Here is a 24,441-nt window from a genome sequence, read left to right as displayed (position 1 = left end):
AAATAATTTTGAAAATTCAACGACATGTAAAATTGCAGCTTATCCCATCATAATCCCACCAAAAATTACAAACATAAAAGAAGAATTTTCCATAAAGAAATCAAAATGTTCCACGGAAGAAATACAAACATTCCACAAATAAATCAATATTAGAAAAAAAAATATTACAAAATTTTCAACAAAATAAATATTTTTTTAACCAAAAATTAAAACCTTTCCATGAAAAAATCAATAATGAGCATTGAAAAAAAGGAAATTTTCTATCAAAGAATATAAAAAAGCAATAAAATTAAGCATTTTTCCATAGATTAACTGTTTCTTCAAAAGCGTTTGAAGTTCATGGCAAATTTTATCAATTTGGTTGCTTTTCTTTCTTATTTTCTTATTTTTTATTGCTCTTTATTGATGTGAAAGAAACCCAGCATTGCCCAGGTGTTGCAAATGTCACAATGAACTATTTGCAGCACCGCACTCTAGATCAATTTCCGTGCGTTTGTTTTTTTTTTCCTCAACAGCTGACCAAAAATTGTATTTTAATGACTTTTCACATTTCCCCGTTAAATTCACTAACTTTTTGTATATACAAACATTGCGGATCCCAAAACGAATCGATTAGGGGAAAATCTTGCAAATCGGTCAACCCGTTCGCGAGTTAAATCGTCAGGAAGGAAATCTCAACTCATTTTTATTATATAGAGATTATGTGTAGAAAAAAATATTTATTTTGTGAAAAATTTTGTAATTGTTTATTGCTAATATTGATTTATTCATGAAAATTTTGTATTTTTTCGTGGAACATTTTGATTTCTTTATGGAAAATTCTTATTTTACAATTGCAGTTTTTGCTTTCAAAAGTGCTAATTTATTATTGTTGAAATTTTTTTCGGAATTTACGCTGGAGTTGTTTTGTTTTTTTCATTAACAATTTGTAGCAAAATTTCCAAGCAAAATTTTTCACAGAGAATTGTTCAAAAATCATTCGGAATGCCAGCACTTTATCAGGATTGTATGAAGTAAAGTCAAAGTTTTTACAGGCAATTTCTTTACTGGATTTTTCCTGAATATCCACAAGAAATTCTTTTGAAGTTTTTTTCTTGGATTATTGTAAAAACATGAACATTTTTCAAAATTGTAGCTGCAGTCCGCTAATGCAAAAGTGTCGGCGGCGTGATGCCAAAAACCATCTGCGGCGGTGGCGCGGCGGATTTTTTCTGTATATTTTCCCATTTTTCCTTTCCAATTTTTTTTGTGGAAGTTGATACTGAATCGCAACCTGTTTTTTCGTTTATTTTTTTTATGAAAATGGGCTAAGGCTAAGATGGTCAAATAACGCAGATACGCATCGACGTTGCGACCGACGCTGCGTTACCGGTTATTTTCGATGCACACCTACGTGGGCATCGATTCTAAGATGCGCTTTGCGTTTAATGATTTGTATTTTTTACACCGCTACCCCTCCCCCCATGTGGCTTATCGTGGTCATTTTGCAAACCCCTTCCCCTCCCCCCATATATGACCACGTGTTTTCTGGACGGCCCCGAACCACAATCCATTTTCCAGCGGTCATCCAGACGCGCTTTGTGATTTTCCGAACCACAATCCATTTTCCAGCGGTCATCCAGACGCGCTTTGTGGTTTTCCAAACCACAATCCACTTTCCAGCGGTCATCCAGACGCGCTTTGTGGTTTTCCAATCCATTTTCCACCGGTCTTCCAGACGCGCTTTATTGCAATACGATACGAACCACTTTGGTTACAATTTCTTTCAAACCATTTAATACTGTATTTTTTAACATTAAACACTTGAATTCAACTCACCTTTTGAAATCAGCGTCAGGATACAAAAAATAACCTGGCAGGATCGCCAAAATGTGTGGCTCCAAATGGCTGGAGCGAAATGCGATGACAGCAGCTCTCCGTCGGTGCGTTTGCACGCCACGGAGATCTGACAAGAAGAGGCCAAGTCATGGCTTGCTGCTTATCGATTGACACGCTGAGGTGGTAATATATAAAATCACACGCTGATGGTAACTTACTCAAACCTCACAGCTCTCAGGAACAACTTAACATGCTACCGCGGTTCTCTATTTCATGTGGACAAACAAAGCGTGGATGAGTGTAATTGCACATGTTATATCGTAGAAAAGTGTCGCGTGAGCATCTGACTTCGAAAACAATTTAGATGGTTAACTGCCGTTACACACATAACTGCCCCATGTATATAGGGAATCCGAGAAAACATGGGACGAATATGCGTATAACGGCAGTTTTCGTACATAAAAAAAATTGGTTTAGGTTACCCTGCATTGATAGATGTTAATTTTTCCATTACTGGTTAAAAATTGGTAAACTCCAATTATAATTATGTGAATTATTTGTTTTCGACAAATATTTTCATGATTTATTCTAATATTATGGAGCTTCTTAATCAATAAGCTTCACTGCTTTCAAAAGACGCTTGTTGTCGGAATCATACACTAGTGCTACCAAGCGGATGAATTCCAAACTAAACTGTCATGAAAGTACTTCAAGAATATTAATCCAAAATGTATCTGCAGAGATTAAAACCAGGAATTCATTTGCGAATTTCTTCTGAAATTTTTTCAACAGCTCTTTCAAGAATTCCGCCCAAATCGAATCCAATACTTACTCTGGAATTTCTCCAGATCTTCAAACCACGTTGTCCTTCGCGATTTTTTTCAAGAAGCTCTTCAAGAAATACTTCGAAAAATCTCACAGATTTTCCTTAATTTTTTTCCACAACAAGGAGGAGGAGAAATTCCGAAACAAATCTCGAATACTTGATGAAATTTCAGAAAGAATTTGTAACGCAATTTTCGGAGAAATTCCTTTAGGAAATTCTAGGATAGTTATTGGAAGAAAAACTGGGACAACTTCCAGGAGAATTTTCGAGAGAATTACTGGAAAAATCCTGAAGGATTTTCTGGGTAAGTTTTTGAGAGAATTAAATAATTTTCAGAGGAATTTTCAGTGCAGTGGATTCTTGGAAAATTTTCGGAATAGTGCTTGGAGTAGTTTCCGTAATACATTTCAAGAGAAATTCCTGAGGGATTTTTTGTGACAGTATTAGGAGGTTTTTCAAAAGAAACTACCAAGAAAGTTTTCGGAGGAACTTCTGGAGGAATTCACGGAGAAACTTCTGGAGGAATTCCCGAGGTTACTTCCAGATGAATTCCCGGAAAATCTTCCGGAGGAATTCCCGGGAAACTTCTGGAGGAACTCCCGAAGGAACTTCCGAAGGAACTCCCGAAGAACTTCCAGAGGAATTCCCGAAGGAACTTCCGGAAGAATTCCCGAAGGAAATTCGGGTGGACTTCCCGGCGGAAGTTACGGAGGATTTCCCGAAGAAACTCGCGGAGGCTTTTCTTAAGGAACTTCGGGAAAAACTTCCAAAAGAACTTCCGAAGGAACTCCCGAAGGAACTTCCGGAGAAACTCCCGGAAGAACTTCCGAAGGAACACCCGGAAGAACTCCCGAATGAACTTCGGAAGCACTCCCGAAGGAACTTCCGGAGGCACTCTCTAAGGAACTTCTGGAGAAATTCCCGGAGAGATTCCGGAGGAACTCCCGAAGGAACTTCCGGAGAAATTCCCGAAGGAGCTTCCGGAAGAATTCCCGAATTAACTTCCGCAGGAATTCCTTAAAGAATTTCCGGAGTCATTCCCTAAGGAACTTCTGGAGAAATTCCCTAAAGAACTTCCGGAGGAATTTCCTAAAGAACTCCCAGAGTAATTCCCGAAGGAACTTGCAGAGGATTTCCCGAAGGAGGAGGAATTCTGGAGGAATTCTCGAAGGAGCTTCCGAAAGAATTCCTGAAGGAACTTCCGTAGGAATTTCCGACGGAACCTCTGTAGGAATTTCCGAAGGAGATCCCGAAGGAACTTTCGAAGGAATTCCTGGAAGAACTTCCGGAAGAATTTTCGAAGGAACTTCTGGATAAATTCCCGAAGGAACTTCCGGGGAATTCCCGAAGGAACTTCCGGGGAATTCCCGAAGGAACTTCCTGAGGAATTCCCGAAGGAACTTTCAGAGGAATTCCCGAAGGATTATTCAGAGGAATTCCCGAAGGAACTTCTGGGATTTCCTTAAGGAACTTCTGGGTGATTTCCTTAAGGAATTTCTGGGTGATTTCCTTAAGGAATTTCCGGAGAATTTTCTTAAGGAACTTCCGGAAGATTTGTCAAAGGAACTTCCGGAGGAACTCCCGGAGGAACTTCCGGAGGAACTCCTGAAGGCACTCCCGGTGGAACTTTCGGAGGAACTCCAGACAGAACTCCCAGAGGAACTTCCGGAGGAACTACCGAAGGAACTTCCGGAGGAACTACCGAAGGAACTTCCGGAGGAACTACCGAAGGAACTCCGGAGGAGCTTCCGGAAGATCTCTCGAAGAAACTTCCGAAGGAACTCCCGAATGAACTCCCAGAGGAACTCTCGAAGGAACTTCCGAAAGAACTCCCGAAGAAACTTCCGGAGGAATTGCCGAAGGAACTTTTGGAAGAATTCCCGAAGGAACTTCTGAGTGATTTCCTTAAGGAACTTCCGGAGGATTTCCTTAAGGAACTTCCGGAGGATTTCTCAAAGAAACATCCTTAGTAACTCCCAAAGGAACTTCCGGAGGAACTCACGGAGAAACTTCCGTAAGAACTCCCGATGGAACTTTCGGATCAACTCCCGAGAGAACCCCCGAAAGAACTTCCGGAGGAACTACCGATGGAACTTCCGGAGGAACTACAGAAGGAACTTCCGGAGGAACTCCCAAAGGAACTTCCCGAGGAACTTTCGAAAGAACTTCCAGAGGAACTCCCGAAGGAACTCCCAGAGGAACTTTCGAAGGAACTTCCGGAGGAACTCCCGAAGAAACTTCCGGAGGAATTCCCGAAGGAACTTTTGGAGTAACTTCCAAAGGAACTTTCGGAAGAAGCTCCGAAGGAACTTCCAGAGAAATTCCTGAAAAAACTTCTGGAGGAATTCTCCAAGGAACTTCCAGAGGAAATGCGGTAGGAACTTCTGGAGGAATTCCCGAAGGAACTTCCGGAGGAATTCCAGGATGATTTTCCGGAAGAATTCTCGGAAGAACTTCCAGAGGAATTCCGGGAAGAACTTCCGGAGGAATTTCGGGAAGAACTTCCGGAGGAATTCCCGGAAGAATTCCCGAAGGAACTTTCGGAAGAATTCACGAAGGAACTTCCGGAAGAATTCCCGAAGGAACTGCCGGAAAAATTCCCGAAGGAACTTCCGGAGGAATTCCCGAAAGAACTTAAGGAGGAATTCCCGCAGGAACTTTCGGAGGAATTGTCGGAGGAACTTCCGGAGGAATTGTCATATGAATTTCCGGAGGAATTGTCGGAGGAACTTCCGGAGGAATTGTCATATGAATTTCCGGAGGAATTGTCGGAGGAACTTCCGGAGGATTTCCCGGAGGAACTTCCGGTAGAATTCACGGAGGAACATCCGGTAGAATTTACAGAGAATTCCCGGAGGAACTTTTGGAGAACTTCCGGAGGAATTCCCGGAGGAACTTTCGGAGGAATTTCCGGAGGAACTTGTGGAGGAATTCCCGGAGGAACTTCCGGAGGAATTCCCGGAGGAACTTCTGGAGGAATTCTCGGAGGAACTTCCGGAGGAATTCCCGGAGGAACTTCCGGAGGAATTCCCGGAGGAACTTTTGGAGGAATTCCCGGAGGAACTTTCGGAGGAATTCCCGGAGGAACTTCCGGAGGAATTCGCGGATGAACTTCCGGAGGAATTCCCGAAAGAACTTCCGGAGGAATTCCCAGAGGAACTTCCGGAGGAATTCCCAGAGGAACTTCCGGAGGAATTCCCAGAGGAACTTCCGGAGGAATTCCCAGAGGAACTTCCGGAGGAATTCCCAGAGGAACTACCGGAGGAATTCCCAACGGAACTTCCGGAGGAATTCCCAGAGGAACTTCCGGAGGAATTCCCGGAGGATCATATTTTCTTAAGCTTTTTTAATTCTTCGTGTGATACATATATGTAAAGTATCCAGCTTTCCAAATTAGCCATAATGGCGGATTTTGACAGTAACTGCTTCCGACACTGAGCTGTTCGTTGTCGTATCTCAGCAACCATTTTCACTCCGTTTATTGATATAAGAACAAAATGAAATCGAACTCAGACATCAATTTATTCGTTTTTTCAAGGGAAATTAAAGAAGTTTAAGGACATGCCTCCCGAAGTCCAGAACTAAACTCACTCACGTTCTTAAGGGCACACCATTCCATATGGCAGCAACGCACAACTGTCGTTTTTATTATTCTAATTTTGCAGCGTCGCAGCATGCGTGAAAAAATAAAAAGACACTTTAACGTTGCTTCCGTATTGAGTGGTGTGCCCTTAAAAATGCTTGTGCATTTAGTTTAGAATTCCGAGAGGATTGTCCTTAAATCGAGGAAATTCCTCATAGAAGTGCGAAGTTCTTCCTGTCATTCCTGCGAAAATGTATCTCGTAATTCTTGCAGAAATACTTCAAGGATTCCTTTGGAGATTTCTTCGGGCATTCCTTTTAGAATTCTGCGGGAAAAACTGCAACAATTGATCCGGAAATTATTGTGAAAATACCTGCTGAAACTCCTGCGAGAGTTTTTTCAACAGTGGCTCATATTGTTAAGGAGATTGTTGCGAAAATTCAACCAAAAGTTGTTTCGGAAATTTCTTTCGGGCGTTATAGCGGAAACACCTTGAAAATAACAAATACCTGCGAAAATTCTTTAGAAAATGCCTCTGGGAGTTCCAGCGATGTTTCTACAGGCAATTTTTGGTGAAACTGTTGCGGAAATTTCTCTGGTAATTGCTCTGTCTGTACATTGGGAGTTGTTGCTCTGTCTGCTAAAATTCCATCGATATTTTTTTCGGAAAATACTTTCCTCCTGGAATTTCAGCAGTAATTCTTCCGGGTACTACATCGAGTTTTCTACGGCGGGTTCTGCAGATAATTGTCCGAGAATTTGTGCTGAATATTCGCCGGTATTCTATTTTACTATTTATTCGAAACGATTTAAAAGTTTTAATAAAAGCCAAAATCTGAAATTTCCGCTTTCCTTTCAGTTTTAACATACGTGGGGCAAGTGGGACATTTTTGAACAACATTTTCGGTAGAGCCATTTTAACTGGTTTTAGATTGTTGTCCAGTGGAAAATAACTCCGACCATCATATATCATATGGATCTGAATCAGATGCAGTTTGATATCGTTGGTTTCGTTATTAAAAAGTATTGAACAGGTATTTACCAAATGTGTAATTCACATTCTGAAAATTATCTCCCGCATGAAAAAGAGCAATGGCGGCTGTTGTCCTGTTTTTATATCTGCTAACCTTATAATCCCTTTCTTGTTGCAAAAACAAACGTCCGACAAGACTTAGTAACCAACCTCCATCCATGATCTGAAAATACTACGACTCAGCAATAATATGAACATTATATCTACATTCTTCAAACAGTATAATGCAGAATAGGTCCCACTGAAGGGGTAAGTGGGTCCTTCAGGTAAATTTATAATAAATGACTTCAAACACGTCTACATTTCAACAATGGAAGCATATAATGATGAATCCGTGGTCAATGTTCTGAAATACCCTGTTTTCTAAGTTTGCGTTAATAATTTTACTGAACTAGCGTTTTTTAGGTCTCATTTGCCCCGGGGTACCTTAGATGTCGTAAAAAATCAGGGTGTAACTTGCCGCACCCACCTATTACCAGCACTTTAATGAGATATTATTATAATTAAGTTGGAAAATCGTGTAAAACACGAAAACCAACGTCCTTTATCGCATTTTTTAGCCAAGGCACCAACCTTTGCGGTTTGGTTCACTATTTTCTTTATAACTTTGGAACACTTTAATCCTTATCGAATTCAATAGCGATCAACAAGACTTTACCACCATTCGATTGCAACTTGTTGCGAGAAAATCAGTTAATTACAATTGTTTTCATCTTTTGTGCACACACGCACGGACGGACATTTGCTCAGTTCGTTGAGCTGAGTCGATTGGTACATAATATTTTCGGTACAACTTTGTTGTGCGAGAAAGGCAAAAAGATGGATTTACCCTATGTCAAGTCTGTTACCCATGCGCTTCAAGTAACTGAAACACACAGTTACCTCCTTAACCCAAAGAGGGTGGCTCTGACCCGTTGTAATCCCCAACAAATACTAAATAATTTTAAAAAAATTGTTGTCTGGTAATCCTCGAGAAACTGCGAAATAAAATATGCTACACAGCTCCACTATGGAAGTTTAAAACAGATGCCCTGATAAAGAACGTTCTTGCCGAAACTTTCGAAGAAACAACTAAGGAAATTTATTACGCAAATTACGGAGCTCTCCATATTTAATGAAGAGATTATAAAAGGCAAACCTTCGAGTGAATTCTGCTGAAGCAATAACACTCCTTGGTAATGACCTGACAAGCGTTTCAACAAGTTTTTTAATCCACTTAAGGGTAAATGTCTGATTATTCTCCTCTTTGTCTTCTTACTTCCTTTCCCTGCAGGTGACAATGGTTGTACAAATCGATGAAGGCGGCGGTGCATATTTTTAATTTGACAAGAATCTAAACTCATGAAATCCCCCCTTTTAGACTAATCCTCAGAGCCGAGTCAGTTTGGCGCATTGTATACAAGCCTCACAAACTTTTATCGAAAATTAGTTGCTCAGTAGAATATGCTATCCGAAAATGGCAAGATTGTTCCTCCGAGATAAGCAGAAATTGCCTCTCAAGATAAGAGCACCGTCTTAGCCGGCTGTCGGTGCCATCGTAGAAGATGTTGCGCCAAATTGGCAAACGCCGGCAGAAAATTTTCTCCTCTATACATCTAAGTAGATAAAAATGGGTAGTAGTGGCTAGAGATGTGTAGAGCGATATGAACGTTCGTTAAAGCTTCCAAAGGCGAGCAAACAAGCTCGGTAAAAGAGCAATCATGGGGGGAAATTTTGCCGTCGCCTTTCCGCGCCCCGTTAACCATGGTGATTCGGCAGGACGATGAAATACTTAAAACGGAAGGTGCCGGCGGCGGATGTGTGGCTCGCTCTGGCTGAGGCTAATAGTTCTGGATGCTGCTGCTAATTCTCATGAATAGAGAATGTTCGATATCTGAAAGTTTATGCTGGTTGGCTTTTCGGTTTTTGCAAAGTCGATGATGCCAGTAAGGAATGGGGAGCACGACGTTGAAGCTTTAGCATGACGAGATGGAAATTCGATGAACGACAGAAGGAGCGATACTAACCGGGTTTGGGATCAAGTTGATTTTTTTAACCTTGGTTTGGATGGAGCTAAACGATGGAGGGTGGGAAAACTTGGTCAAGTGATTGAAATGGGTGCTTTCGAAGTAAAGTTATGCTTGATTAATAAAATAAAGTTCTTCGGTGGGTAAGTTAGGTCGAGTCACGCTGCTAAAGAAGGAGGAAACTTGTTGAAAAGTTCTGAGCAATCTTAGTTAAAGAGCTTAAATGTGATATGCACGTTTCTCCGGATTTCGATTCTGCAGACGAAATATAGTTTTTTCTTTAGAATGTGGGAAGATGACATGCAAACAAAAATTTCAGTGCTCATTACTAAACATTTTAAATGCAAGATTATGGTAAAGATTCATTTACTGCTTAATTTATTTATCAATATATTGTGTGTCGTACAATGCAAAATTATGTATTTTGGTTGTGGAGTCTGTCGAGGTCTAGTGATTTATGAACAATGAATAATGACTCCTAAGGGGCAGCACATTTGATTTCTTGCTCGATGATGTTCAGTAGACCATATAAATAAAAATCTATTTATTCAACAGTTCAATGCCTATTTGCTCGCTTGGTTTGTAATAAATCGAAGATAATTTACTTCCCCTTGAAGCAAAAGTACAGCCGCAAGCAAATTGAAATTATCTAATTGGCGCACCAATTGCTGGCAGCGGTGCCGTTATCTGAAGATGATTTCATCAAGGCGAAATGCCAAAATGTCGGTGTAGTTCTCATTGCATAAATCATACGCAATGATACTCTAAACGCGCTGATCTAATCGCATACGTAAATCACTTCTGGGCATTCCACCGAGAACGGAAACCGGATACAACCTCGGTGGTGGTGCTGGCGCTGGTGAATGAGTGGGTGATGGTGTAAATTATTTTAACTAAGGCGATGAGTGGAAATGATTCCACCGGAGATAAGGCAATTGCCCGGAAAGTGTTTATGTTTTCACTTCCGGTGATGGGTGATGGCGTCGTTATTGTTGTTATTCTTGTTTAATTTTCCGAAAGTACAGCCGGCACGTATCCTCACACGGTACACATGTGGCAGGAGCGGAGGAACCTGGCGGAACAATTCGAGTGTTTGTTCCTATGGCGGCAGAGCGTGGAAAGCGAGAGGAACGGAACCAGATTTATGGGGGATTTTCGAGGAATTCATTTTCGAGAACCTTTCCTCTTTGTCTCGTGGGATGCAAGTTTGAAAGTGTATGTACATGTGTAGAACAAACGTGCAAACAGCCTCCTTGTGTGATTTTGTTTGGACTGTGCGATATTTGTACGAAACTTTACCATTGTTTGGCAACAAAAAAATGTAAATGAGTGAAAATTTGTCATACTTCTTTTTTGTAATATTACTCAAAATTATTACACAGAATGGACCGGATGTGTAATTCCATGTTTAAAGTATTGACTAAATAGTTTGGCAAAATGTGTATAAGTATATTGTCCGACAAAATTATGTTCGAACACTGTAGGTTGAGACCAAAAGCTTATTACCAATCCCATAGCCGCAGCTCAAGTGCAGTTTAGAAGGTACAACAAAAAGTGATTCCATATGTATGTATTTTATACGCCTCCTCAAGCCAGCCAAGCTTAGCATGAAAATATTGCCTTTAATCTTCCGCTACACTACTTCCACTTCGTTGCAGATTGTGCAACGAACTGATTCAGCTTTCGCCCGCTCGGTTGGCCTTCCGAAATATTTTATATGGGAAAAAATAAACATCATGAAAGGAAATCAGTCCCGTTTGATCCAACCAACTTGCAACCGAATGGTAGGCACTACAGCATATCAATGGCAGCCGCTCTGGATATGTGCTTCCTAAGCTGTGTGAGCTTGCAAATTTAGTGCATGTTTCAAATTTATTTGCCTTTTTGAACTTATGTGGAAAGTGATATTTTGGTCGTCAAGAAGTAAACATACTAAATCTGCTCTGGTAAATATTTGTCAAGAATTTTAACAAAAGAATGAAGGTTTCATTCAATGAGAATAGATATTAAGGTGAGGAAATCCGTATGAATAGGTGCGTCACCATTTTTTGTTTGGTTAAGAAAATTATTTTATTTATTTATTTTATTTATTTATTTTGCTTATTTCATCTGACTGTGCCGTCTACATGAAAACTTAAAATTAAAGGTCAGTTGATAAAATATCTGTTTAGCCGTTGACGAAATGCGGATGAACTGATGTTGAAGTCGAATTGGTCCGACACCTCGTTGAAATGGCGGATCATAGCGACAAAGCAGCTATTGGCAGCATAATTAGTGTTATGCCTTTCTTCGAAGAGCAAATCTCGAGGTCGAAGGGATTGTGAGGGTGCATACAATGGAATTTTTTCCAACAAATCTGGTACGTCGTACTCGGATAACAGAAGTTTGGCGATGAAAACAGCTTGCGCCACGTTTCTCCGCTTATAAAGAGCATCTAGCCCCAGCAGACTACAACGATCAGCATACGGTGGTAAATTCAGCGGGTCCGTCCATTGGGAGATGGCGCAGGGCATATCGTACGAACTTGCGTTGCACAGCTTCGTGTTGACGTTTTCTTTCCGTATTTGGCGCGTTTGATATTTCTTGGAGTAAAATTTACCTTTGACCATTGCAAAAGATAAACAACATTATCGCTTATCAAAACATCCAAATTGACGAACGGCATTCTGTAGTTGGAGTGAGGTCGTGCGAACGATAACTGTACCACGTTTGAAACAGTTCCATGGATCTTCAATAACGCATGTAGACTTTAACCCTTAAAGGCGCAAAGCGATTTTTTTTAGAAATTGTCGGGAATATTTTTAACGTAAATAACCATTAAAATCATCAACATTAAACGTTTTTCGATTAGTTCACGGTATACAGAAAACAAGGTAGGCTCGTTAGAAAAATGACACTTCGAATGTGACGCATATTTTATCGCCACATGTTGGAGTACAAAAGTGGGCATGCTGCGACCGTAGAGCATCGTCTCGGTCCAGCTTGTGCGAAGATAGCAGTGACGTCACATGTTTACATTCAAACTAAATGTTTACATACGTTATGAGCCTGCCTTGTTTTTTGTATGCCGTGGATTAGTTGTTTTAAAACAACATTGCGTATTTAAGGGTTAAGGACAAGCCTCCCGGAATACAAAACTAAATGCTCTCAACGCTGCAAAGTTGGAATAATACAAATAACAGTTGTGCGTTGCTGCCATATTGAGTGGTGTGCCTTTTAAACCGCGAGGGAATTTAGTTCTGGATTCCGGGTGGCTTGTCCGTAAAGCCTCATTCCAGGAATTTCTTGATTGCTTAGTAACCAGTGCTGATGTTGCGTCATTCACTTGAACGCTGAAACGCAAATCTAGTCAGCCATTTTTTGCCCCTGTCGTTTTCCATGCCGTCTCAATTGAATAGTGCCTCTAGTCAATTGAGTGTTTCTATTCTGTCAATTGAAGACTAGGTTATTCGATTGACAGGTGGTCGGAAAAATCGTAAATGGCAAGGAAAACATATTTTTTCTTTCCGATTCAATATTTTTACTGTTGTCGAATTGATGTTTGTGTCATTTGATGCCAATTGGTTTTACAGTAAGTTTTAAAACTGGCAGGATACCCAAGTAACCACCAAGCATTAATTAATGCATATAATCAATCACAGATCAGCATATTAAATGCTAATTGCAATACAGTGTTGACCCGATTTTGTCACTCCCCGATTTTGTCTACCCCCGATTTTATCACGTCCCGATTTTGTCACGTTTTCGACCCGATTTTGTCACCCCAAAAAAATTTGTCATTCTTTTTATTTTCGTAAATAATACCAAAAATAACATTGATTTTCATGAAATAACTTTCACCGCGTGTAGTTTGTTACGAACGACTTCTAAGTACCTGGAAAATATTCTGTAAGCAATTTCGACAAGAAAAAATGGGTACCGATCACGCCTTTGGTCTTTCCAAGGCATAAAATGATTCATATTTGTGGAATGAAATAAAAAATTGGAAATATTTTTATTCCCATTTTGTCACATACCCTGTTTTATCACCCCAAAATTCACCCGGGGGGTGATAAAACCGGGATACTACTGTATATCAGTTTTAACGATGTAAAGATGCATTTATTCATTAACTGTCAAGCAACGATACACTAGTTCAGCGTTTCGAATGCAGCGATGCATTACTTATGTTTTATTTCAACAAGTCAAAGTAATGAAGCATTATTTCGGTCGTGAAAGGGCCTTTTTCCACTTTAAGTCAATTTTAATGGCTGTATTCGGAGTAGCAACCATTGATATGTACAGTCAGTCTAAGCTAAGCTAAGCTAAGCTTTAAGTCAATTTTAATGGCTGTATTATTTGCAAGCATATATAGCTCCATGGTTACTTGGGTATATTCTAATTAGTCAATCAAATGAAAGCGTTTACTGCTGTCAATTTAATAAACGGGAGCCATTCAATTGACACCTCAGTGTTCATTTGAGATCTACGTAGGCTGATGTCATACTCTGGCCCAAAAGTTCAAATGACATTGAGATTTTACGGCACTGCTTAGTACATTAGACTGGTCCGGCCTTGTATGGAAAGACAAAAAAGTTATCGGATTCTACGGGGGGATTCCCCTCAGGATTGTGCCTTTGAGTGAGATAAGCAATCTCTGAAAATTTCAACTCAATCGCTTGTTGCATAAGTTGGTGCATTTGATTTGAAGTTTGTACATATGGTGGTTTCAGCCCAAATGCATAGGAAAATAAACCTCCGTCACTGTTTCGTTAAGGGAATTGGTTCAGTATGCCCAATTGAGCTCAGAAATGCAACAAAGACAGTTGATATGGTAAAGATCAATTTCACAGAACATTAACTATACAATGAATAAACTTTTATGTTTTTTTCGGCTGAATTATTAGGTGTTATTAGGAGGCCGAATTGTTAGGAAAAACGTGTGCATGTTATCAAAGGTGCCTGTGTGATGTTGCCTAATTAGTGAAGCCTCTACCAATAAAAATGAACTGTCTTTATTCTGGATTACAAAAGCTTTGGATTACTAGATGGTAAATGATTGTCAGGCAATGCAGGATCTTCAAGATCAACTTCGGACATGCCGTTTGGAGTTGCAGCAACGCAATTTAGAGCCACACCCATTGTGGCCATTGCGAGAAGCGTCGAAAGGAGCAGTTCCCAAAGGTAATCGCGTAGGGCGAGACAATCCAGAACCGTTAGCCCAGTCCGACAGGAATCAGATTAGAGTACCCGAGAAAACAATTTCGGTTAGTAACACTCACGATTTCAATTCATCGGACTCTTTCCAAGGCCAAAGTATAAACGAGCAGCAGCGCAGTAGATTTGCGCGCTCAACTGATATTGGTTTAGCCAGTACTCCACAGCAACAACAGTTAAACTGTCCCAGTCAAGTTGCAGATCAATTGCCTTTGAAGGTACACCGACCATCACAAAAAAAAACTTGCGGCAAGACAGGTGATGCCCAGAGACCTTCCGAACTTCTACGGTGACCCCGAAGAGTGGCCGTTATTTATTAGCAATTTCCGGAATAGTACGTCTGCGTGCGGATACACTCGAATGGAAAATATCGCACGACTGCAACGCTGAATTAAAGGTATACCTTTATTATAATAATGCACTGAAATCGGTACGGTACAACCTGCTTGATCCAGATTTGACACCGGTCGGGCTGGTCATTCGGGAAGACGAGGAGTGTTTTGAGCTACGTGGCACCAGAGGAGCCCGCGAGCGTACCAGGGTGACTTCGGTTGCCAGATGGCAGCGCGAGTGGGATAACTCCTCGAAAGGTAGGTGGACCCACCGGCTGATTCCTAACATATCAAGCTGGGTGGGGAGACCCCATGGGGAAGTTCACTTCCATCTGACACAATTCCTGTCAGGTCATGGCTGTTTCCGACAGTACCACCACAGCACTATGGGAAATTCTCATATAGTTCCCGTAACTGTAACAGGACCGTCAAAATCCATTGATATCTTTGCCTTCCTGGATGAAGGTTCATCAGAAACACTGTTAGAGCAAAGCTTGGCGGAACAATTGGATCTGCAGGGACCAGTAACCCCACTGTGTCTAAAATGGACAGCCGATATGTTTCGTTCTAAAGAAATGTCGCAGATAGTATCGGTAGAGATATCGGAGTAGAAAGGCAAGAAGAAATATCGTTTGAACAACGTGTGAACCTTGGATCGCTTGAACCTACCAACTCAAACGCTCTGTTTTGAAGTACTTCAACGGATGTACAAGCACTTAACTGCCCTTCTGCGTATAATTGTCCCATGTTAGCATGGATTTTGACTTTTCACCACAGAGCAGTCTGTTTTGATGTATACTTAGAAAACTCTAACAGACTTCGAACTTTGTTCGGAAAATCATTGAAAACAACATCAAATCTATTTGTCCCATTGCTTAATTTATACGCATAATTGTCTCGAGGTGATTACATTTATCATTATGGCGGATTCTATGGAGATTTTATGGAGCAACACACATTGAAATAGCATTTTCTGTTTAGATCTTCCAATTTTAGCCTGTTCCACTGTTATGAAAACTCATATGTGAATATGTACGTTATGTGGAAGATATTGATTTGGAAAATGTATTGGAGGTAACCACTTTCCCTTCGATGGGACTCGAACCCATGACCCTACAGTACGCTAGACTGGTGCTTTAACCAACTAAGCTACGAAGGACCTCCGTCGGCCTTCGCAACCTAGCGGCTACTGAACGAGCTCGATGGTTAAAGCACCAGTCTAGCGTACTGTAGGGTCATGGGTTCGAGTCCCATCGAAGGGAAAGTGGTTACCTCCAATACATTTTCCAAATCAATATCTTCCACATAACGTACATATTCACATATGAGTTTTCATAACATTGTAAATTAACGTCCAAGTCGGGTGGTTTAATCCCCGGAAATAGGCAATTACCTTTGATTGAACTGTTCCACTGATTAATAGAGGGAAATTTAGAAATACTCATTCTAAGCGACATAATCACTTCAACCACGTGGATGGTTCACTTCCATAGATAAAGCATGTGGAGACATATGTCAATCGCAGTAGTCATTCACGAAATCATGCACTGTGCAACAAAAACAAGTGCTCTATTTCTCGGCATAACTGTCCCGCCAAACTATTTTCATGATTGTTGTCGCAAATTCTATTTGTGGGTGAATGATTTTAATGAAATTATTCTGAATGGTTCTGTGAAGTAATAATCTTATATTTCATTCAGGTTATATGTCAGCAATGAAAATTAGGATTCAATTTCAAATGCCATATTCTCATTTGTGGTTTTTTGAATTTGGTACAAGCATGCGTAGAACGGCAGTTAAGCGGACTACCGATCCGCAGCTACAAGAAAGCTGTTCCTCGTTTGCTGATCGGATTGCGCAATCTATCGCTGGCGATGCCACAAACAATCAAAGAAGGAAGAGGAGGTCCGACAGTGAAAACACGCATAGGCTGGTACGTATATGGAAGCATGTCGGAATATTTCGCAGCAAATCATTACAATTATCGTATTTGCGAATGCGATAGTGGAGACGGACTGGACAATCTGATTCGCAAATACTTTGATGCAGAAGAAATTGGATTACAGAAGATGGAGCATCTGGAATCGGATGAGGTGCAATCCACTCGTAGAGAAGGTAACCGTTTCTCAACAGGGCTGTTGTGGAAACACAATCAAGTCGAACTTCCCGACATCTTTCCAATGGCCCTGCAACGGTTGAAGTATTTGGAGAAACGGTTCTTAAGGAAAACCTGTACAGGCAGCTGCAGGAGTATCAGGACAAGGGTTATGCGCACCCAGCCTCAGATATGGAGCTGAACGAATCCGACCCCAGACGAACATGGTACCTTCCGTTGGGTGCCGTTATAAATCCCAAAAAGCTAACCAAGGTACGACTGATTTGGGACGCAGCAGCGAAAGTTGAAGGAGTGTAGCTGAATACGTATCTTCTGGCTGGGCCCAAGCTTCTCGTTTCACTACCCTCATTTCTATTCCGATATCGACAATTTCCAGTAGCAGTCTGCGGTGACCTAAAAGAAATGTTTCATCAAATAAAGATCATCGCAGCTGACCGTCAAGCCCAGCGATTTCTATGGCGCGATACCATTGAAGAACCCCCAAAAATCTTCGTTATGGACGTCTTGACTTTTGGATCAACCAGTTCACCTTCATCTGCTCAATTCGAGGCCCAGTTTCCAAGGGCGACCGAAGGAATCATAAAATTACATTATGTTGATAACTAGGGCAAATGATCCGATAGTCGTGGGTGTTCCTATAGTTGCGGTAGTGTTGTTTTCACAAAATCTACGTATTTAACGCAGCAACCCATATAGTCAATCAAACTGTTGTCCTGTCATTAGATGAAATAACGGAAAACGGTTTGGATTTCCCTCAAAATCGGTAAATTATCACTGAAATACATTATCTTTTTCTCGTCTTTGCTCCAATAGTTGTGGTAGTGTTCCCATAGTTGCGAGTCCCATATAAAAGCAATAGGATTCGCAACTACAGGGACATGAATTCAAAAATATCGCAACTATTGGAACACTGCACCAATAATTGGAGGTATCATTTTAGGCAACAACGATGGATGGTGCTGCAATTACGAAACTTTTCTTTTGAAGCATAAATAGTGACTATTCGTTTGCATATTTGAGGTAGGTGAAATGAAATATAGGCTTGGTGTAAACCGCCAAATAGTGGGAGAACGTGCTTAGTTCCTCCACTATTGGGTCTTTTACCCTACCTCGATAGTTTCGAGAACGCCGAGCAGTCTAAACTGGTTACAGAGCAGGTTCGTTATATACACAGCAACGGTGGATTTGAAATTCGTAATTGGTTGAGCAATGAGAAGGAAGTTTCAGAGCATCTATGACATCGAAGGCATCGACAAAAGACTTGGCAGCTGCAGGCGGTGATGAATCAGATAGAGTGCTGGGAATGCTCTGGCAGACTGAAACGTATATGCGTTTCTACGACGTTCCGGGTTGAAATAGATGCACTCACTTGTTTGAGAAGTAGACCGACCAAAAGACAAATACTCAAGACCGTAATGAGTCTCTTCGGTCCACTAGGGATCCTTGCGTCTTTTCTGGTGCATGGAAAAATAATTACCAAACTCTGCAAGCGCACTTGTCTGTTGATGCCAGCGAAGCGGCGTATGCTGCTGTCGTGTACTTTAGGATTATCTATATGGAAGGTAACCCACAATGCTCGCTCGTGAACGCTATAATCAAGGTCGCTCCTTTAAAGTATGTGTCTATACCGCGGTTGGAATTGATGGCCGCCGTCTTAGGAGCTCGCTTGTTAACGTTTGTGGTAGAGAATCACACGATTCCAATTCAATAGCGCTTCTGTTGGTCTGATTCCAACACAGTATTGACCTGGCTTCGTTCGGAACAACGCCGCTATAAACATTTTGTGGCTTGTCGCGTAGTTGAAGTGCTGATGTTGAAGAAGGAAAACGAATGGCGGTGGGTCCCAAGCAGATTAAAATTAAATATCGTAGACGAGACCACCAAATGGGGCAAAGGGTCATGCTTCTACGCTGGTAGTCGTTGGGTCCAAGGACCGGAGTTCTTGATCAGGGCCTAAAGCAATTGCTTCAACAGTTTACACCGAAGAGGAATTACGTCCACGCCACTTATTCCACGAAGTGATTACGTCGATGGTCGATTTCAAACGCTTTTCCAATTGGAACAGGCTGCTACGAACAGTAGCATTCGTTTTCCATCTTTTCGCGGTTCATAAAGCCAATAAAGCAAGTACTATAATGGGGAAGGAACCGACCTACGAAGATTTGAGAGCAGCCGAAACCCAGATATTGAAAATGGTACAGTGGGCCGTCTATCCAGATGAAATGAGTATCATAACTAGAAACCTAAATCGGGCGGAGAATCAGCGTAGTGCACTCGAGAAGTCAAGTTCTATCTACAAGCTTACACCGATGGTAGATGAAACCGGAGTTTTGCGGGTAGACAGCTGCACTGGGTCAGCACATGTGGATGCATTTGACCTCAAATATCCTGTCATACTACCCTGGAAGCATCATGTAACCTACATGACCGTGAACTACTACCACAAGAAGTTCCTTCACGGAAATGCCGAGATGATCGTTAATGAACTTCGTCAAAAATATTACATTCCCCGGATTCGAGTTATCGTAAGAACGGTGACAAGATTGTGTCAATGGTGCAAGGTATACAAATCGCAACCGGTTGTACCAAGAATTGGTCCACTACCTGAAGCTCGTTTGTCTCCCAGAGTGTGTCCGTTCAGTTATATCGGCATCGACTACTTCGGACCAATTTTCGTCAAGTTAGGCAGGTCCAATGCGAAAAGATGGGTCTGCCTCATTACATACTTAACAATCCGTGCTGTACATGTAGAAGTCGCTTATGATCTGTCTACTCAGTCCTGTATAGCTTGCATCCGCAGATTCATATGCCGAAGAGGAGCGCCGTTGGAGATATACTCCGATAATGGGCGAAATTTTGTCAGAGCAGGCAGTATTCTACAAGAGCAAATCAAACGCATCGATAAAGTAGCTGCAGCAACATTCACGAACACGGAGACGAAATGGCTTTTCATACCTCCATCCGCTCCCCATATGGAAGGCTCATGAGAGCGTCTGGTACGCTCAGTCAAGACAGCACTGATGACTATACCACAGGATAGAAAATTCAACGGTGAATCATTATTGACTCACTTTTTGGAAGCTGAGTCAATTGTTAATTCAAGACCGCTAATTTACTTGCCGGTTTATTCTCCGGAACAGGAGGTGCTAACCCCAAGTCATTTTTTCTTGGGCAGTTCGAGTGGTGTTAAGCAACCTCTGTAGATTTGGGATGCCCAGACCAAGTGCTCCGTAGCAGCTGGGCGCAAGTACAAGAAAAGTTGGACCATTTTTGGAAGCGTTGAATACGGAAATATCTACCAACTCTAACGGGGCTAACCAAATGGTTTGGCGAAGCTAAACCTGTCAAATCCGGCGACTTAGTAGTCATCATCGAAGATAAGTAACGTAACGGGTGGACGCGTGGACGGGTTCTGGATGTGACGAAAGGAAGAGATGGCAGGATTCGATAAGCTGTAGTTCAAACATCAAGAGGGTTGTTCTGAAGACCCGTCTCCAAATTGGCGGCACTAGATGTCGCGAATGGCTGTAACGCTAAGGTCATCACTCATCCTTTTGGGGAGGGGAATGTTGGAGACGTTACCCCGCATCTGGCAACCATGCCAACTGATGTCTAATACTACGAGACTAAAATAGGGACGAAAGCGTAGCGATAGACAACTACATCCAGACAACGGCAGATAGATAGTTCGAGCAATACAGTGACCATGGTGTATATTATTCGAGAAAATCTTCTTAGCTAGTTTAAATAGCATATTTGTAGAGTAAATTTTCCATTACCCATGTAATCCAAGTGCTAAATATTCGGATGAAGGATAAATCAATTGAATTAAGTATCAGATTAGAGGGAGATATTTTGCATGTTGTATCCAACTGAGCAGGTTAGACAATGAATCGTAGTGAAACTGTTACTTACTAAAGATCATACTATATTTCTATAGCAATCCCAGTAAAATATAAAGAGCCGTTTACAGTGTATCGTAAACTTATACTCGTCATTGAGTTAGGTAAGGCATGAATTTTCCTCTTTAATAATATACTTACTGACCATCATATGTTATAGATCAAAACCCTACAGTAAATGTAAGCTTGTTCGAGGGATAGAGTTACCAAACAATCGAACCGAAATTGTGAGTTAATAATTCGATAGTCAAATAGATTTTCACTAAAATATAACAAAATTCTAGCTTAAAGCATCACGCTAAAAGAACGGTTTTGTTATTCCCGAACAATACACGTCTCGTCACTAAACATTTAAACTAAGTTTAACCAGGGTTTGACTAGTAGCTTTGAGTGACAATTAAATAATAAATAAGCCACACAGTATATTAAACTAACATACTTATATATTGCAGCGAATTTATTGGAAAAGCTGACAGCAATCACAAATTTGAAAATCCTTCAATTCAGAATTCGTGTCAATTTGAATCAATTGCCACATCCCTCAAACGCCCCCAACAAAAACCAAATTTATCGATTCAAATCCTTCGCTAGGTCGATTACAACAACGAACACAATAAAATTAAGCCACAGGATTCCCGCCGTAAAGAACACATTGCAACGATTCCAGTGAAAAAAAAAAGGCATCAAGTATCACCAACAAAAACGAGTGGAAAATATTGCCTCGGTGAAAATGAGTTTGTGTAATTTTTCATTTCGTTCGGTGAAGCAAATCACTAATCCGACATACTCCGGTTTCAGAGCACAGTGGTATTACCTACAGTTTTCTATTTCTGTTAGATATTTTTGTGATAGCATGTCGTATTCCCTAGCACAATTTTTTTTTTCTTTACGCGATTTCACATGTGGAATTTACAACATTGTCATGTTTATGAAATTTTTATAATATTGTAATAACTCTCGCGATTTTCTATGCAAAAGTTAAAGCTGTCAATTACAAAACCTACTTAGAACCTACTTATCAAATTGAAAAAAACGTTAAGAATGTAAAACATTACAAGCTCGTCCACGGATTTCAACATCTGCTTGGAGAAATTGGGATGCACTGCGGAACATCAAACGTTTATGCAGGTGTCACAATTGCACCGAATTGAGAATAAAATACTATAGTCGATTGTTAACTCTTATTTTTTCCATTTGCTAGTGTCAATTTTCCATAATAATTTAATCGTTACTGCCGTAGAAATAAATTTTCAATTTCTACCGCATGGAAGAACCACTGTGAAACCCATGTGTCATATTTAGGTGTGCTCTTTAATGCAGGGGCAGGCTTAACCCAGACCAACAGAACGGAAAAGTAGAAAGTGGCTCATCGGGACAACTCTATTCGGCAATCGAGGGGGTGTTTGGCACCGCCGTCAATCGTTGATGAGCGGCGGTAGCCACAAAATAATAAAAACTATGAACAGGTGCCACTCGGGCGCGAAACTTTCCTCGGAATACGGTCGTAAAAAATGGAATGCAACAAGTTTCCGGACATGCACCACGCAAAGCGCACTGAAACTTCCCGAGAATTGAGTTCACCGAAAGTCAGTCATTTATTGTTGGGGGACTGCCCGTTGGTCGGTGTGGCAGTTCAGGATGCGGAAGTGCAATCGAACCAACAAAGCTGCAGTCTCCGTTGGATACCGTGTGGCGGAATGTGTGCCACGGTTGGATGTGAGCTGCAGCCGTCCGAACTGCAGTTCAGTAGGTTAGGCTTGCCAGTGATGATCGGACGGAGCAGATCTGTGGATATCAGAACGAGAGCAGATGAAGTGTTCCGACGATGCGTGGTCTATTTGTCGGTTGTGGCGTTGGCATTGACGGGACTTGGATATGACCCGCACGTTCGAAGTGGCGAACGAAAGGCAGCAGAGGAAGCCGGAGAAGAAATGGAAAGTGAAGGGTTTTACACAGGAGTAGAGGAAGAAGATGCGGAAGAAGAGGATGATTTGGAGATCAATTGGTATCCGAATATTTATGTGGCAAGAATTTTGGGCCCAGCTTTGATTTGCGGATTGATCTATTTATTAGAAGAAGCCAATCTCGTTCGAAGGATCTACGGCCTTGGCCATGTTATAGTTTGCGTTGTGTATCAGCTGCTTTCCGTTCCGAAGGACGTCGATATTTTCTTGTCGGTATGTGGATTTGGTTCTGAACTGTTCTTCGCAGGAAAAATGCTGCTCTACTTCTATCAAATCGTTATCTACAGTACAGCAAGTGGAAGAGGCTCCTTCATCATATACGGAGTTATAGCACAGTGTTTTGGAGCAGCCGTACTACCTTGGATCATTACAGAGTTTGAAGAGATTTGGGAGCATTCCTTGAGCTTCTTTGACTTAGTAATAGCGATGGTGCAGTTTTTCCTGTTCTATCCTTGCGATTTCTGGGCAGATGCTTTGAACCCATCGTTTGTGGACAGCAGCAAGTTCAAGTCCAGGAAGTTACTGACAATTGCCAACCTCGGAGTTGTAGTTCTTTCTTCCATCAGCAACGTTACTCTTCAATGGTATGATTGTCATTTGCAAGAGATTGTCCACAGCCTGAATTTCTTTTTCTAAATTTTAGGTTTATCAACAACAACGAAACGTTACTTCGTCCATTGCTACCATTTTTCATTGGAGATGAAGCCTGGGACATCTTTTGGAACATTGTATTCAACGGCATCTCATTTACGTTCCTGGGATTCTTCTGCATATTTTTAACCACACATCAGCTAGTGATAGCATCATTTTTCATAACTTTCGTTACTGGTGTGGCATATCTGTATCTGGAGGAAGACATCGGAGCTCGTTTGACCATTCCAATGACGGCCTTCTCGTTCGCTGTAGCCCTGGTGCAATTGCTGTCGATGTGCCCACCCAGAAAACTACTGCTGTTGATGGGAACCACGTTTACGATCTTGAACCTGGCCTCGTACGGATACTTTGGACTGCTGACCCTGTTCTGGAGCTCGCCCGACATTGTGATGATCGTTGTTTGGGCTGCAAATGGATTTTTCGCGTTGATTTTGTTGGTGTTAAGTCGAGAACTTGGAAGAGAGAAAGAGGAGGGCATTTCGCTTGATCGGAACGACAGCTTCAGAACAGTTGTTACGACGATTACGTGAAATATAGTGATTCAGTGGATATTGTTGTAATGTAGAATAGGTATAAGAAAAAAATAAACGTCCGTTATATATTGATTTTATGTAATTTGTTTCTCAACATGTCTATGATAGCTTTTTATAAGCTGCAAAGGGATGATAAGACACTATTTCGGTATACCTATGATTGTGTATATTTCTCAGAGTGTAGCCATTACTGCATTTTGAGGTTGTTCATAACTTTCTAGAATTAAAAATGAATCGTAAACCATTCCTACTCTTAGAAAGCCTATCCTCATATTGTTACACTTCGTATTACATCAACATCCTGTCAGGCGCAAACAAGCCAAAGTTCTTAGATCATAAACGTACAATCCATGGTACGTTACTTACGGACTTACGCAACAATGATAATTTGCATCCTCCCTCAACCTTTAGTGAAGGAACATGCTACTGAACATTGAATTTGTATTAATCAATATTGCAGAATTGGAGATAAATTGTG

The 24,441-nt window shown here is 41.2% G+C and overlaps 2 protein-coding genes across 6 annotated transcripts in view; one reads left to right on the top strand and one right to left on the bottom strand.

The window, feature by feature from the left end:
• Positions 1–24,441, bottom strand: part of LOC134220370 (uncharacterized) — a 1,038,156-nt gene that overhangs the window by 202,893 nt on the left and 810,822 nt on the right. The window lies entirely within an intron of this gene.
• On the top strand, positions 22,140–24,043 carry LOC134220740 (uncharacterized). Its single transcript, XM_062699840.1, has 2 exons — positions 22,140–23,360; positions 23,420–24,043. Exons 1-2 carry the CDS (start codon positions 22,324–22,326, stop codon positions 23,958–23,960), a joined length of 1,578 nt encoding a protein of 525 aa, XP_062555824.1. The 5' UTR covers positions 22,140–22,323; the 3' UTR covers positions 23,961–24,043.

Source organism: Armigeres subalbatus, chromosome 3, assembly GCF_024139115.2.
Source record: "Armigeres subalbatus isolate Guangzhou_Male chromosome 3, GZ_Asu_2, whole genome shotgun sequence".
NCBI lineage: Eukaryota > Metazoa > Arthropoda > Insecta > Diptera > Culicidae > Armigeres > Armigeres subalbatus.
Note: the sequence above shows the minus strand (reverse complement) of the source record. Positions and strands in the feature narration are given on the sequence as shown.

Excerpts from the sequence above, each read along its gene's own strand:
- LOC134220740 (XM_062699840.1), top strand. The coding sequence starts at position 22,324 with ATGGAATGCAACAAGTTTCCGGACATGCACCACGCAAAGCGCACTGAA. Across the intron at positions 23,361-23,419 it reads AGCAACGTTACTCTTCAATG|GTTTATCAACAACAACGAAA; the intron begins GTATGATTGTCA and ends TCTAAATTTTAG.